Source organism: Typopeltis vanoorti, chromosome 17, assembly GCF_054136105.1.
Source record: "Typopeltis vanoorti isolate ZY-2024b chromosome 17, IOZ_Tvanoo_1.0, whole genome shotgun sequence".
NCBI lineage: Eukaryota > Metazoa > Arthropoda > Arachnida > Uropygi > Thelyphonidae > Typopeltis > Typopeltis vanoorti.
The window spans coordinates 62025621-62042760 of NC_143565.1; the positions used below are offsets into that span (position 1 = coordinate 62025621).

At 36.7% G+C, this 17140-nt stretch overlaps 1 protein-coding gene across 1 annotated transcript in view; it reads left to right on the plus strand.

The window, feature by feature from the left end:
- Window positions 1-17140, plus strand: part of LOC150097439 (inactive hydroxysteroid dehydrogenase-like protein 1) — a 184196-nt gene that overhangs the window by 84834 nt on the left and 82222 nt on the right. Inside the window, exon 4 of the mRNA XM_090406724.1 lies at window positions 3472-3530. Within this exon, the coding sequence (XP_090262850.1) occupies window positions 3472-3530 (59 nt within the window). The remainder of the gene's footprint in view (window positions 1-3471; window positions 3531-17140) is intronic.

A 17140-nucleotide genomic window follows, 5' to 3' on the forward strand; every position in this document is an offset into this window, starting at 1 on the left:
CTGTGTACCGCTTAATTAGTGATAGCCTTGGGCCATCTATCTCTGATTGGTACCAGTGGAGATTGAACTGCCCACTCAGTCTCCAAAAGTTAGATAGGGCTAAATGGCCTTGCCTACTCCCCGTATACGGGAATAAAAAGCGTTAGCTGATTTTCTTTTTAACTATTATTACTGCATAAGTTTTTATTGTCAAGGTTTTTTCTTTTTTTGTTTAGAGTTATAAATTACATATAAACCATTTAAAATTAGTTTATTCATATCTTCATTGTTACGATGCATAATTTCTTTGTTTGCCTTTCTTGAAAGAGGTTAGATTTGTCTAAGTATAAAATAATACATTTTTCAGAAGGAACTGAAACCCTGTGTTTATCACCATGCATTATACTTTGAAGCAGTGGAATGGAAGATTTGGTGGAGTGCTGACAATTGAAGTTTAAAGTAGATGTTGCAAAGTACTATTATAGTACTACTGTGCTAGTATTTTGCAACAAATTTGCTTGCAGTTGATTGCATTAAATGCACTTTCATTTATTGGATTTGCTTTTCAACCAAATATATGTTAGATAGTCTTGTACAAATGTGGGGGTTTTCATTCTGCAAAACAGGCAAATTAGCCAGATAACAAAAAACATATTGGTCTTGTGGTCTTAGTTAGTTGCCTCTGGACATAATGTTAACCATTCCACCTTAATCCTGTATGTTTTTTTTTTTTTTTTCTTTTCTGTAGACAGATTTATTTTATTTGGTTAGTCTTCCATTCTCTGTCATGAATGACATCATAGCCTGCAACAGTTAAGATGCATGTCTGAATTAATTCATATAGTGATCAGTAAAGTAAAAAAAAGTATCCTTAAATTCAGCCATGAGATGTATTATTACAACCAGTAGGCTATAACATGTGTTTTGCAATAGGGAAGGAACTCCTGTATCAACTTAGTTGAAGAGTTACCATAATATCATTCCTATAGCAACTGACCAAATGAACCTATTTGCAGTACTTCTTTTGAATATGTCCATGGGATGATTGGCAGCGTTTTTCACTGTCTCATTCTTTTAAGTAGTTTCCTCATCTGCTGTATGTTTAATCTCTGAGTAGGCTGCCTTTCTTATGTCTTCTTTCATTTGGTAGATTAAAATACTTCTGGGATGTAATTGTGGTCTTCTTCACTTCAGTTTTCCTTCAATTATTGTCGATAGTAGGCAGTCGCCTTAATCATGTTCCATTTATTTTAATTTTCTTATCTGAATGTTGGCAAAAGTTTCTCTTTTCCTCCTCTACTTTTTTGAAAACTTCCATATTTGTTCTTTACTCTGTTTATCTTGCCTTCTCAAATCTGCAAATCTCATTCAAAGACTGCTAACTAAATCTAATCAAAATGAAATTTTGGGTGGTCTAAAAAATCACTAGATCACTTAATTTCCACCAGTACTGTGGACCTAGATGGGAAATTGACATTTGGGGAGAATAGAAGTAGACATTTCACTTCATGCAGGTGAAGTAAAATGTTTGTTTGGTAAAGTTTATATCAGAGCCATGCATAACTGAATTCTATAGAAGCACTAAACTTAAAAAGGAGACCTGTTTCACAAGTTTTTACATAGTGGCAAAACATACCAAAATGAGAATTTAAAGTTATCATGCACCTTAGATACATTTTTTAAGTCAGGAAAAAAAAAGGAAAGAAAAAGAAAAGTTATTGGTTGAATTGCAGTGTGTCTTCTGTGCCATTCTATCTCACCACTTCTCAGTTTCTTGATATTGCCACTGATAGTTATCATAGACTAGTTACCTAATCAGGAACCCTGTATATCAGGTGTTTGCAAGTATTGTCATTAGAAAATCCTTTGACTTTTCTTCTGGCATAGGATATGACAGTCATACCATAGTCACTGGTAATTGGTAGTGTATGCCAGCATGATTGGCTGAGCAGTTAGCATATCCACTCTCCCACCAACAGGCTCTGGGTTTGAATCCTGTTGTTGACATGAATGCCTATCTTAAGATCAGAAATGAATTTCATTGTCCATTGTAATTCCACCACCCTGTTTATTTGGAGGCCTGAAGTAACTTGAAAATGTTCTATGTTTAGTCTCTAGAGAAGGGTTTCTGTATTATATATAAAATAAACAGAAATACAAATTTTATATTTTAATTAGTAATAAAAAAAACCATAGCTTACCAGTGGTATGAATGTACTATATATTTACAAAAACTTTTCATGATTGAAATTTTTTTTAATTTCTATTATATCCCTTTTTCTTCTATCAGCCAACTTCTGCAATCCACACACCCTCAATCTATCCTCATAGGGAATATTCCACAAATGTATAATGCTGTTATTTCCTTCAGATAAGGAAAACACCAGTCCTATGAAGATTAAGGATAAATCTCAATTTATATGATCCTTTTAAAAAATTAAAGATTTTAAGATTTTCATTCAGTACTTCTGATTTTGCAGGAATCAAGGCATTTGAGCAGGCAGAATTTAAAAAAAAAAAAAGAGAAAGAAAGTTGGCATGTGTGCTTGAACCAAACTTCTTGTGATCAAGAAATAGTTTTGTGGTTCTGGTTTCATACTAAAACAATTTTTTTTTTTTATGAATTAAGATTCCTCCAGGGAGTCAGACTCATTGAGGGAGGCCACATACTACATGCACCAGCTATCATACTTATTCTTGAATTCATTCACACTGCTTGCACTAACAACATACAATGGCAATCCATTCCAATCATGCATCGCTCTGAGAGAAAAATCTAGCCATCACCCTCCTTCTTAGTGGCATTCATTCTCAGCTTCAGCTTTCAAGAATGCCCTCTTGTCCTTTCCCCTACCCTCCATAAATTGAAAAATTCCATCAATTGAATTCCTGCATGACCATTTTACAAGTTTGTAAGTCTCAATCATATTACCCCTTTCTCCTGTTTGCTAGTGTCTGCAGTCTACAAATTCTCAGTATGTCTTCATAATCAGTATTCTACAATCATGATATCATTTTTAGCACTCTCTTCAATATATAATATCACAATAGAAACCAGGAGACCAGACCTGCACACAATAGTCCAAGTGAGTTGAATGACTGAACGTATTCAGGATTTGCACAATTATATTGAAATGAAATTATTTCGTATTTTCACAATTAAGGAAAATAATGAACTGCTATAAAACAACAATTTTGATAACATACAAATTTCAATGAATGCTATTTTCAGCCTTAGAAAGGCTATTAATAGGTTAAAATCTTTTTCTTTCATTGTAATCACTTATGTTGGTTCAGACATCTTCAAGCAACCAAATATCATATGAACTGTAGTCACTTTTTTCATTCATGGAAAATAGCTGAGTTGACTCATTTTCTTAGCTGAAAATTATTGTTCACGGATCTTTTAATAATCCTTGTTTTGTATAATCTAAACTTTTTACGTTTTTTTTTTTATTTAAACTGGAATATTTTTTATTGTTGCTTTTTCAGTAAATAATGTTGGTGTCATGTATGATTATCCTAGTTACTTTCTTGATGTTCCAGAGAAGGTAAATGTTTTTTATATATATACATATATACACTGTTAATTAAAACTTGAAAACCTTGTGTGATCAATAATAAACTTAGTTAATCAACAAGTTAATATTAAATTGAATTTGTGTCCATCCTTGTGTGTAAAATATCTTTGGGATAATTACATAATGTTATCGACTTTTCTAGAAGGTAAATGTTTTTTTTATTTTGATGAAAGTTTATTTTTTCACTTGGTCAGACTATAATAAATTTAGTTTAATCCTTTATCCAAGTGTGTGCAAACAAATTTGCACCTGAAAATATCTTCAGGACTGGGTTAAAGTGGCACAACACCGGGCGACTCCTTGCAAAGGTGGAGCAAGCTACCCTATCTCAGTATCTCCCATAATGCAAAACACATCTCCTTGCAGATATGTATAATGTTATGCATTAAGGGAAGGGCCACTACCCAGACTAGTTTAGACCTTTAATTGAGGTCTCTTCAGTGGGAGCCAGGCCCAAGTGGAGATACCAAGGCAGAAGCATTAGCAAGGTCATCTCCTCCTATAGGAGCTGCCCAACGGTGTGCCACCTTTTTATTAAATTACTCTGGATGTAGAGAAAGATGTTGAAAGTTTATTTTTCACTTGGTCAGACTATAATAAATTTAGTTTAATCCTTTATCCAAGTGTGTGCAAACAAAGTTTGCACCTGAAAGTATCTTCAGGACTGGGTTAACTGTTAATTAAAAATTAAACACCTTGTGTGATCAATAGTAAATTAGTTACATCAACAAGTTGATATTAAATTGAACTTGTGTCCTTGTGTGTAAAATATCTTTTGGGATAATTACATAATGTTATTGACTTTTCTAGAAAGTACAGGAAAATCTCATAGCCTAATCAGGTATTGAAGTGTAGACAAGTAATTGTATTCTTGTTTTAATCCTCTACTCGAGCATAAATGTAACTATGGCAACTATCAAGTTACTTTAAACTGTCTGCATGGTTAGCCTAGTGGCCTATGTGCTTTGCAACCATATGCCTAGGGAAAGTGCATCCTAGGTTAGATTCCTGTCGACAATGTAAAGAGCTTAAGGATCTTTCTCAGCCATAGCCAAATTAGCCGGTCTTGGGCATGGACAGCATGCACCCCCCCCCCAGTTTATCTGGGATTTTTCATCCCACAAGCAGGCAAACCAGCCCCATGTACACACAGGCTACAGTCATAGGATGTAGTACTTAATCCCTCATTAGGAGGGCTCAACCAGTTCTAAAGGGCAGTTGAGGAACGGCGGGAACCCCCCCCCCCTACACACACACAAATTAAAAAAAAAAAAAACACCTTCAAACTTATGCTTATTGGTGTATAAAAAATTAAACAACAACATAATTTCTTGTCAAGTATATAATATGCATTGTACCTAAAAGGGAAAACTTTCCACAGCAAATTATTATTATTCTACAGGCAACTCCATGGACAACTCATTCACAACTCTCCAAGCAAAAAAAAAAACTAGTCCTCACATCCCTACCAGCCACACATTTATTCAACCTCCAAGGATTGACCTCTTGTTCTGGCTCTTCTAGGCAAGTGTTGAACCATTTACCCTGCATCAATCCTGTAAAATCTTTTAAGCAACTTAAATGTTTCTATTATATCCCTTTTTCTTCTATCAATCAACTTTTGTAATCCACACACCCTCGATCTATCCTCATAGGAAACATTCCACAGACTACTCACCTCTGAATTTTCTCTGCTGCTTCCTCATCCCAAGAAACCCAGGAGACCAGACCTGAAGGCACAGTAATTCAGATGTGGATATATCAGGGCCTCATAAAGAGGAATAACAATTTATCTCTACTTGCTTTTGTGTTCTTTAGTAGCCAGGTAATCTTATGCGCCACCTTAGCAATGCATCCTCTAAATTAACTCTGTCTGCCTCCACCTCTAAATTTCTAGCTTCATCTATTTCCTGGAGTACAGTTCCATCAATGTGGTACATAGCTTGTAATCTGTTTATACTAAAATGCAAAACTTTGCATTTCTCCAAATTAAACTGATACCCATTATCCTTTGTCCATACTTACAGGCTATTTAAATCATCCTGCAAGCTCTCCACATTGCCTTTTCTAACTTTTACTCTACCTAATTTGGCATCATGAACAAACAACTGAATATTTCCTTTCTGGTTATTTCCTATATGATTTATGTACAAATTAAACGGTAGTACCTTGAACCAGCAGCCATGTAACGTGTCATATCCATCTACAATTATCTAATTCGGGTAACAGAGTTCCATGTGTTATTCTATCAAATGCATTTGCAAAATCTAGCAGAATTATGTAGCTATTTCTTTTATCATACTTAACTGTTATAAAAAATCCTTAGAAAATTTACTAAGGCATGACCTACCCTTCACAAAACCATGTTGCCCCTAATATAGTATCATATTTTTATCCACCCACTCTTGAATTCTCTTTTTGACCAATTTTTCCAGTACTTTTACTACCATGCCTGATATAATATGCTATTGCAGTCTTAGAACCTTCCTTATACAGGGAATTATTTCACCCTCTTTCTACTCCCTTGGGCTTAAATTAATGATTTACTAAAATAAGGAGCCAAAAGGCTTCACTTTGGTGATGCAAAATTATACAAATTAAGTGGATATTAAATTCAACATTTCAAAACTGGAAACAAACTTTTATAGTTTCTGTTTTTGGCTTTGAAATCATGTTGGATTTAATATCCATTTAATTTGTTAAAGAGCCTAGTCAGAGACATTACTAAATTCCCTTGCGCATTCTCGTAGAAACCGAGCTGATATCCCATTTAATCCCACAGCTATATTTACTTGAGATTCTGCAATATCCTAAGAACCTCTAATTCATCCGCTTCTGTTCCAACATTAGTGTCTGTTACATATGTTAAAGTATTAACCTCACTAAGATATATACCCTTACAAAGTGATCACTCAGTAACTCAGATCGTGACTATCATCACTCATTGAGGTTAATCTTCCATAGTCATTCTTGCTGTTAATTGCCACATAACGAAAGAACTCTTGGGGATTTCCTTTGGTCTCCTAAGTTAGATTTTTTGGTAATCTGATTTTGCCTTCCTTGCCATATTGGTCACTTTTTTATTTTGCCTGAGCCTTATACTGTTCATGAGTTTGCTGGTCACCTTTCTCCTTATATACCTACACAGTATTTTCTTCTTCTGCAGCTCATGCTTAATAATATTACTCATCCATCTAACTCCTACCTGATTAACACCTTATGTATAGAATTTAATATTGCTTCTTCTAGACGACTCTTAACTATCTCCCACGTGCTACTAACATTCTTACTTTGCAGCATTTTATGCTATGGCACAGACTTAAACTTCTTCCCAAGCTTGTTATAATCACTGCATATAGCTCCACATATACCCTTTCTTGACAGAATATTCCTATGTTTTACAGTTTCTCAAGTCAGAGAAAGTGACCACACTTTCGCCAATCAGAGGCAATGTTGGCCACCTTCGTTTTTGTTATGAATAGCTCTTCTGATTGTATAATCATCTCATTCCACTAGTCTACTCCATCATATGCTGCCTCAAGTAATTCTCTCAGTAGGTATATAAATTCCAGTTCCTTCCTGCCATGTGATCTTCTTTCTTTCTTCCAGTCTGTATCTCCATGGTTGAAGTTCCCCCATAATAATCACTCAATATGTACTAATTTTCCATTGCATGTCTTCCAGATTGCCTGTTTAGTTCCCTGGCCTATAGTAACAACCAACTCTATATTTTGTCTTACTGCCCTTGATCTCACACCAGACTGTTTCAAATGAACACCTGCTGATCTCTTTTTTTGGCTGCAAATCATGTGCTATCATCAGCATCTCTTCCCCTATCCTGTCTTCCCTGAAAATACTAAACCCTTCACATTCTCAATCTCTGTAACTACATCTGCTGTTCGTCAAGTCTCACTAATGTCCCTAACTTTTGGCAAGGTTGCATTAATCAATGCCAAAAACTTCTCCCTCTTGTTCCTGATACTTCTGGTATTAGTATATAGAAACTGCAGAATTCCTTCTGGCTCTCACCTACTTTTATTTCCTGAATTGACTACCCTGTTCATTATTTTTGCTTGAGAGATTTTGCATTTGGCCTTTCTCACTCACTTGCCTCATGTGCACACACACAAACTCACCCACTTTCACCCTAATTGCTTAAGTTTTCCTGAATTCGTGCTTCAGCATGCTTGGTGAACAAAGTTCTCTAGACACCTAACCATTTTAGATGCAATCCATCAGCATTATATAAATCCTTCTTTCTGTCAAACACAGTCCAGAAATCCTACATCATTCCTTCTGCACAACCTACTTATTGATTAGCTATCTATGCCCTGCTGCTTAGTTTGCCTCTATCATTGCCTGGTAGGAGATTTACAGTCTTCATTTTCTCCCTCTTCCATTTCCTCTTCTAGCAACTCCTTTACTTCTTCCCTCATAGAATACTTCTCGTCTTTCAAATCATTTGTGCCAACCAAGACAATCAGTTTCTTCACCTTACCTTTGTGCATTGGGATGGGATGACTAATACTTGAATTTTTGCACCAATAATATTTTGTCACATAATCACTGAGTCTCTATATGTAATTTTCTCCATAACTTGTTTTTCTATTTTGTTTGCTCAGTCTTTATTACTACTTCAGATGACTGCCTGCTTCTTTCAATTCTTGGTCCTGTTAATCTCTTGCCACTTCTGCATTTTTTAATTTTGTGCTTTGTTGTGTGAAGGATAACATTCAAATGCACTATTTCTTTATCTCCATTTCATTTCCCAATATTTTACATCTTACCTTCAATATTGTCCACCTTATTAACATTTGCTACATTCTGGTCACCTAATAGGCACTCAGTTTTGAAGCATTTAATACACATTCTTTCTCCAGTTTCAATTTCCTTACACATATCCTTTCATTTCCATGGCAAATACATTTCACACACGTGCAATGCACAAAATCCTCTGCAAAACATAATATACTACCTAATGACAGATATGAATTTAACTTTTCAAATGCAAAAGAGCTTTACTCATGTTATATAGTATGTTCTTAATTTACAATTCTTAGAGAACAGTATCAACATATACTAGCCAACTACTCACAGCTGGGTTCTCTCCCATGCATGATTAAAGCCATCAATATACGTGTGTATCAAGATAATACACAGGTATATTTACCTTCCCCAACTCTCTTGTATGACTGAGACTGCCAGTTAGAGATGGCTGACTTCTGAACATCAACTGTCCATTATACTATCCCTGATTCCTTTGATGATTGAGGCTATCATTTAAGAGTGACTTCTGAACATCAGCTATCCATTATTTGTGCCTCTCCTCTGTGGCAGACTACCAATTATGAACTTGACTTACTGCTCCTATCTGAATACACATAGGATTTTCTATTCATTCATTTCTTCACATAACATTTGGCAAGTTGGAATACAGTTTTTTTGGTTATTTTTCATTTTAAACACTGAATTTTTTTCAGAGGAGTGATATCAGAATGGGATCTTGTTTGAGGATCTTGTTACCTGGCTTCAACCAGGAACATCATCCCTGCTTTTGATACACACCTAAACCTCCAATGCCTCAAAAGCAGAGTATCTCAATTGTCATATTAGGCTGTGCATCCCTAATTCATTGAGATACTTTAAATGCCAGAAAGAATGAGCATGTCTAAACTTGCCTATCTTAATTTTACCATCTGTGTCTTTTGTGGTAGTAAAGAACATAGAAATCTTGTTCTACAAAAAAAAAGTTAAATGTGTAAACTGTTGGGGAGATCATCTGGCCTACTCCTGTGCTGTGATCAGATGTGGAAGGATGAAAAAAAAATACAAAAATAAAGACAACAAATATATCGGGACAAATTTGAAACTAGCCACCACTGTCCACACTTGTCCTAAAATCCAGTTAAGAAAATATCAACAGCAACTGAAATTCATGTCTATTCCACCATCTGATAATTGCACTATACCCGAATTTTATGATGGTATGTGCTTCTCTGTGGAGCACATCAGTCATACAGTCTTCTATCCTACTTCTGAAACCATTCCAAAAACGATCCCATTCTATGAGAACTCACTTGTCAAGAAAATTATGACAAAATGATATCACCCAAAGATAAACCACAAGACATCCCTGTAGTGGGGGGGGGGGGGGGGGAGGATACTTTGTATCCACTGAGAGTAAACTAAATTCACCTGATACATCGGATGTATTATTAAACACATTTTTACAAAAGAAGATATGGACACTGACCATCCATACTCCCCAAAATCAATAAATATAAGCCTTGCAAAGGTAAGCCGTTAATGTCTCGAAAATGAGATGTCTACATATCCAAAATAGTACCAAACTTTTTACAGTGTAACTGTCATGGGATTTACCAAAATATTGATGATACTGGTTCTGCTGCTGAAACAAACCATTCTGTTTCTGTCTGCAGGAAACACATTTAAAATCCAATGAGTATTTCATTGTTCTTCAGGATAGAACTGGATGCAGTCCTGCTGACGGTGGAGTAGCTATCCTAATGGGTAATCATACTTCTTTCCAATATGTTCATCTTAATACTGATCTGGAAGCAGTAGCTACTCACCTATCTGTGAAATTTTTTTTTATTACAGTATATTCCATTTGTTTACCATCAGATTAAAAGATTGAACTTCTAATCTTATATTGCAACTGCCTCAATCCGTATTTCTCATGCATGACTTTAATGGACAAAACATTGAGGTGGCGCCAACATTGTTGAGCGAATGCTCGACAATCATGACCTCCTGCTTCTTAATAATAGTCGGTGCCTTCTTCCGTATGCCTACTCACTTCATCAAATTCCTGCCATGTACCCTCAAGGGGTGTATAGGATATGATAGTACTACATGAAAAACTTGAATCATCGCCAACTTTTTATCTACAATTTTTCTCCAAATCAATTTGTTACCTGTCAAGATGTAACGATTTTTATTTTATATTTATTTGTTTATATAACGTTGCTTTTTACTTCAATGTGTTTTCTCTCTTGCTTCGATATTTTCATGTCTGCTTGAGCTGATATAAAGGATTGTGTGAAAGAATTTTTATTTCTTTTACATGCATGAGAATAATTTAGCTAAACACATATAATTCTTAAATCAATCTTTGTCTCAAGCAATTCCGAATTACTCAGTCGTGGTGATTACTTCACTTTGGTCACACAGATTCGATTAGTTTTGAGACTTTAAGCATTTTACTTACAAGCTCACAATATCAAGTACAGCCCTGGATCCAAAAGGGTTAAGGGTGAATTCCACTGGTTCCTTTCTCAATCTTGCACAACAGCTGTGATGAGCACTATCTGACAGTAGTTGTCTTGCAATTTCCTTATTAGACAAATTTAGCCTCCTTTGGCTAAAAATATCCCTCCCCACTCATTAAAATTCATCTGCCATCACCAACGACCTTACACAAATTGTTCACAAGCCAACCAGAATACCAGATAACCCAAATCACTCCTCAAATACCCTAGAGCTCTTCCTTCCCAATGACCCTTCCAAATATACAGTGAATGTAGTGAGCCCCCCAGGGTAATTCTGACCACACCCTAGTGCTCCTCTCCTGCCCCATGCAACAATGCTTACACACTCACACTTGCACAAGAGTAGATTGGCATTATAACAGTGCCAAATGGGACAGCCTCAGAGACTACTATGCTTCATTCCCATGGTTGGACTTGTTACAGTTTTCCAATCCAAACATATGCACCGAACACATCACCAAAGTTATCCTCATTGGCATGATAACATACATTCCCCACACCACTCTGAACTGCCGTCCCCTATCCAAACCGTGGTTCTCCAAAAGATGTGCCAAGGCTGTACTAATGAAAAATCAGGCATACCACAACTGGCTCAAATTAAGAACATCATCCTCCTTCAGCCTATACTGAAGTATGAAACAAATGCAAAAAAATTATCAATGATTCCAAAACAGAATTCGAATGGGCAAAAAGCAGGAAACTTGCAGCCTGTCCTAGTGGCAGCCATGCCTTTTGGTCTCTTGCCAAAGCAATTGGTCGCAACTTTTGCCCTACACTACTCCCATCCCCTATCATACCCAGATGGCTCAATTGCAACATCACCCACAGAAAAAAGCTAATCTCCTGGCTTCACACTTCGCCTGCAATGCACGCATAACTGACAATGGCAAATGACCCCCCAGTCATTCCAACTGCCCAACATACAATGCCCCTGTATCCTTTTGCCAGAAAGAGATCATAAACCTGTTGTCAAATTTAGACACAAAAAAAAAAATAAAGTCCCTGGGCCTGATGGCATTCCTCCAGTTATCCTGAAGATCTGTGCAGCAGAACTGACTCCTATCCTATGTCGTCTGTACACACTATCTTACTCCACTGGTATATATATCCCAAAGCTTGGAAATTGGCCTATATTCAGTCCATTCCCAAAAAGGGAGACAAATCGCTGCCATCTAACTACAGCCCTATCTCACTCACCTCAATCCCATCTAAAGTGATGGAGAAAAACATCAATTCTCAACTACTACTCTACCTTGAAGGTACCCAGCTATTAAGCGACCACCAGTACGGATTCAGCTGAGGCTGATCAACAGGTGACTTGCTCTCATATATCACCTATCTCTGGACATATACCATGGAAAAATTTGGCGAATCCCAAGTAGTTGCACTTGATATCTCTAAACCCTTTGACTGAGTCTGGCACAAAGGCTTACTAAGCAAACTTCCATCATTTGACAGCTTCCTGCCAGGATGCACACTATGTGTAATGGTAGATGGCTCCCTATCCTCCCACTATCCAACTAATGCTTGTGTCCCACAAGGTTCAATTCTCTCACCGACCCTCTTCCTTCTATACCTGGATGACCTACTTCAGTTGTGTAGTACTTCAGTTGGATGACCTACTTCAGTCTTTTATTTGTGGTTTAAGCTTATTAGCTTAAACCACAAATAAAAAAAAATGATAGCACAACATTACAGAATTTCATGCCAGCTGGGATGTCACCTGGTTAAATAAAGCCCCCCCCCCCCCCCACACACACACAAACCTGTGTATTGGACCAGGTGACATCCCAGCTGGCATGAAATTCTGTAATGTTGTGCCATCATTTTTTTTTATTTGTGGTTTAAGCTAATAAGAATACACTTTGGTCAGCAAAAATCCCAAATTGCCAGCCCATCCTCGATCGTTCAGTATCCAGGTGGATACCTAACAGGGTGTACCACAAGAAGATGACGATTGGACATTAGGTCAGAAGTCCTGGTCAGTTCTCTGCATCCCTTTAAGGCTATTTGGTGGTTCCTCTGTTATACAGCTTTGACCCTTAAGCACCCTGCCTACTACTCACTTTTATTCTTCAATAAATCTTAGTCTACTCTCCTGCCATTTTTCCATTGCTAAAGTGGTATACTTGAAGATTATGGGTGGTGGGGGCAATCATTTTCCTGCTATTTCTCCTACCTGGATGCCCATGTAGAAAATGGACTCCTATTAACAAACTTGTGACATGCCGTATGCAACAGATTGTATTGTTAAGTCAGCAATGACCACAATTCTGCAAAATTGTGGTCATTGCTGGTCATGGCATATTTTCTACTGTCCAAATCAAATTTTTGGTAGAATACTTAGTGTCAATCAGCCAAAAAAAAAATGATCAGGACAAATCAGATACCCTACCACATCACATCTCCTATTAATGAACTAGTAACATGCTGCATGTAACAGATTTGTATTGTTCAGTCAGCAATGACCACAGTTCTGCAAAATATCTCATTTTCTACTCTATCCAAATCAAATCTTTGGTAGAATCCTTAGTGTCAATCAGCCAAAAAATAAAATGATCAGGACAAATCAAATACCCTACCACATCACGTTGGATAGCTTTCAAACATGCTCGTGCCAAAACATATATTAGATGCTAGTAGAAACAATCTTGTATCCAATTTACATCAGTTAATCAAACAACCAGTGCAAAAAGTGTATGGGATAAAATCCAGAAAATAAAAGGTATGTACCATTTGTCTATCTTGGAAAATAATGGATCTGTTACTACTTGGAAAAAAAAAAAAAAAAAAAAAAAAAAAACTATTGCAGGCACTTCTGGAGAAAATTATGCTAGAATCTCGACAACAATTGAAATACCTGCTAAACTTTTCTACCAATGGGCTTGAGCCATATAGTCATCCATTCATTAACGAGTAAACTGAAAGGCACTTCTGTTTTCTCATGCCAGTGCTGTAGGTCCTGATGACATCCATTATGAGTTAATAAATTATTTTCCATAGATCTTCTTCCGTTAATATACAATAGGAATACAATGTCATTTGTCATTGCTGTCCCTGAACCAGGGAAGGATCTAGTGCAACTAAACAATTATTGCTCTGACCAGCTGCTTCATAAGATATTTGAGAAAATTGTTCATGCTGGACTTCTCTGGTACTTAAAAAGCAGCAATCTTCTCTACGACACACAATGTCGCTTTCCTAGACACTGATCAACATCGAGCCATTTGGTTTGTTTAGAAATGCGAGATGTTCCAAACTAGAACATTTGTTTCGGTGTTATTTTTAGTCCGCACAGTTAGCCTAATGGCTTTGCGCTTCGCAACCATATGTTCCTGGGGAAGGAGTGTCCTGGGTTAGATTCCTATTGCCAACGTGAGGAGCTTAAGGATCTTCCTCGGCTATAGCCAAGTTAGCCGGTCTTGGGCATGGACAGCAGGGTTTTTTCCCCAGTTTATCTGGAGTTTTTCATCCCGCAAACCAGCCCCGTGAACACACACGGATCTACAGCCATAAATACTTAACCCCCCCCCCACATGGGGGTTCAACTCGCCCCAATAGGGACGGGGGAGAATATGGAGGAAACTCCATATGAATAAATAAGTGTTATTTTACATGGAAAAAAACTTACGACATAGGCTAGAGATAGGTTATATTAAAAGAGCATTATAACCTAGGTATAGAGGACATCTTGTAAACTTTGTCTGTCTTCCAAGTCAGAGTGGAAAGTACATTATCTCAACCATATCATCAAGAGCAGGGTGTTTCCCAGGGCTCTGTCTTAAGTGTGACACTTTTTACTATCCAAGTTACCTCAATCACTGAATATCTTTCTCCATATTTAATGTTGATGACTTCACAACCTACTGTCACACTTCTAACATGATAGTAATTGAATGACAACTATAGCAAACAATTGACGGTCTCTCCCTGAGCTCTTACTAATGGGTTTAGGTTTTCAGCAGAAAAAGGTGTTTGTCCCATTCTTAAATCATTATCTGAGTGCAGGATATGTGCTTGGCAGAAGTATACACAAAGTATTATTCCAGTAGCATTAAAGGCCAAGTTCTTAGGACTCCTCTTTAACAGAGAGCTCGCATTCCTTGCACACACATAAATTAAGGAATAATTCGAGAGAGAAAGTTGAATCTCCTTCACATTCTGTCCTCTATTGAATGGATTGTGGATTGATATTCTTTGCTTCATCTTTATTACTTTGCCTTGCAGAACCATAGACCTAAGTGCAAAATTCTGCAAGGCATACTGCAATGGTTGGATCCTATTCATCAAGGAAAACAGACCTGCTTGTCATGTAGATGGAAAGTTGTCACTTAGCTATGCCCTAAAAATATGCTCCAAAGCATCCTTCATGGACTAGTGCCTTTTTCTCTGCTTTGGGAGTCTCTCTTTCACACACATACACACAAAGAGGAAAGAAGCCTAGACTTCTGGGAAGAAGAATAGAAAACATCAAAAAAACAGATCAGCAACAAAAGAATTCTTGCCAAGCATCAGGTGCAGACTCTGGCTGAAAAAACATGCCATTTCTCCAGGTTTAACCATGCTAATAACGGGAAATGGAAAACTAAGACACACTACTTCCAGATTCCATATCCTGGAATCACCATTGTAAATTTTTAGTCCACACCTTTAACAGACTGTTGACCACATAGTTTAGGACTGTCAGCTACTGGATTCCATCTGGATGCCCCTAATACAACATGTCATTACTTCTGGAGACAAGTGGCCTGGGTCAAAACAGACTTATCGTAAAGTACTACTCAGAATTAAATTTACCAATAAGATCAACTTCCAGTCATTGTAATGTAATATTAATTACTGATACTGTATGAATTATATAGTGTAAATATGTATATATAAAAATATAAATATGGATGTAAAGGTCAGAATATGTGCATATAGGTAAAAATATAAATGTCATCATCAAATTCCTGCCATGTACCCTCAAGGGGTGTACAGGATATGATAGTACTACATGAAAAAAATTACATCACTACTAACTTCCTATCTATAATTTTCCTCCAAATCAGTCTGTTACTTGTCAAGATTCCAACTTTATCATATCTTATATTTCTATCATCTAAAGCACTTTGTACCATATCAATCCACCTATATCTTGGTCTTCCTCTGGGTCGTTTCGCTGCCAACCTGGCAGAGAACACTTGTTTTGCTAATCTTTCCTCGCCCATTCTGTTTAAGTGACCATACCACCTGAGATTAGCTCTGCTAACACATTCCTGGATGCTGACAATGTCAAATTCTTTGCTAATATCCTCGTTTTTAATGATATTGCCATTGATGCCATCTGTTCATGCCTATAATCTTTCTCAGGACTCATATCTGTGGTCTCTAGTCTTTGGTCAAGTGTTTTACTTCTGACCCAGCTCTCAGATCCATAAGTTAAAACTGGTTTGAACACTGTCTTGTATACAGCTAATTTAGTGTTCTGACTAATTTCTCTCTTATTTCATATGAATTTATTCAATTGACTTCCCACCATACCAGCTTTGCTGATTCTGTTGTCTATTTCTATATTTAATTTACCATCTTCAGTAAAAATCGTGCCTAAGTAGCTGAAATGTTTTACTTGTTCCACAGGTTCTCCATTCACAACACAGTTGACATTTTCAATGATTCTGCCTATTTTCATTGTCTTTTTATTGCTTACCTTCATACCATATCTATTACAACAGCTATTCAAATTAGTCAGAGAATATGTATATATGAATATTGATACAAAATTGGAAATATACGAGGGATGTTCGATAAGTCCATGCAAAATATAAGAGATGGTGCCACCAGTATGTATTGAGGTTATTTTAGTTGTGTATGATCCTCTGTTGGAGGATCATACACAGTTTCAGTCAGATAGATCTGTTACTCGGTCTTTGGCATTCATTTGAAACGATCAAGTACCGTGATTTGTGAAAAATGAATAAACATTATGGTGAGTCTGCACCTGCGATTAGAACAGTTTAAGTCGTTTAGTAACTTTCAAAGTGGCCATATGAGCAAAGATGACACTGAACATTCTGGATTCCTTGTTGAGGTCACCACTTCAGAAATTATTGAAAAAATCCATGAAATGGTGATGGATGATAGTGAAATTGCTAAGTCCGTGGGCATCTCAAATGACAGTGTACATAATATTTTATGTGAACATTTATATATGAGAACTATTTGCAAGATGGGTACCACATTTGCTCACACTGGATCGAAAGTGTCAACGTGTGAACCGTTGCAAGGACAGCTTAAAGTTGTTTCAAC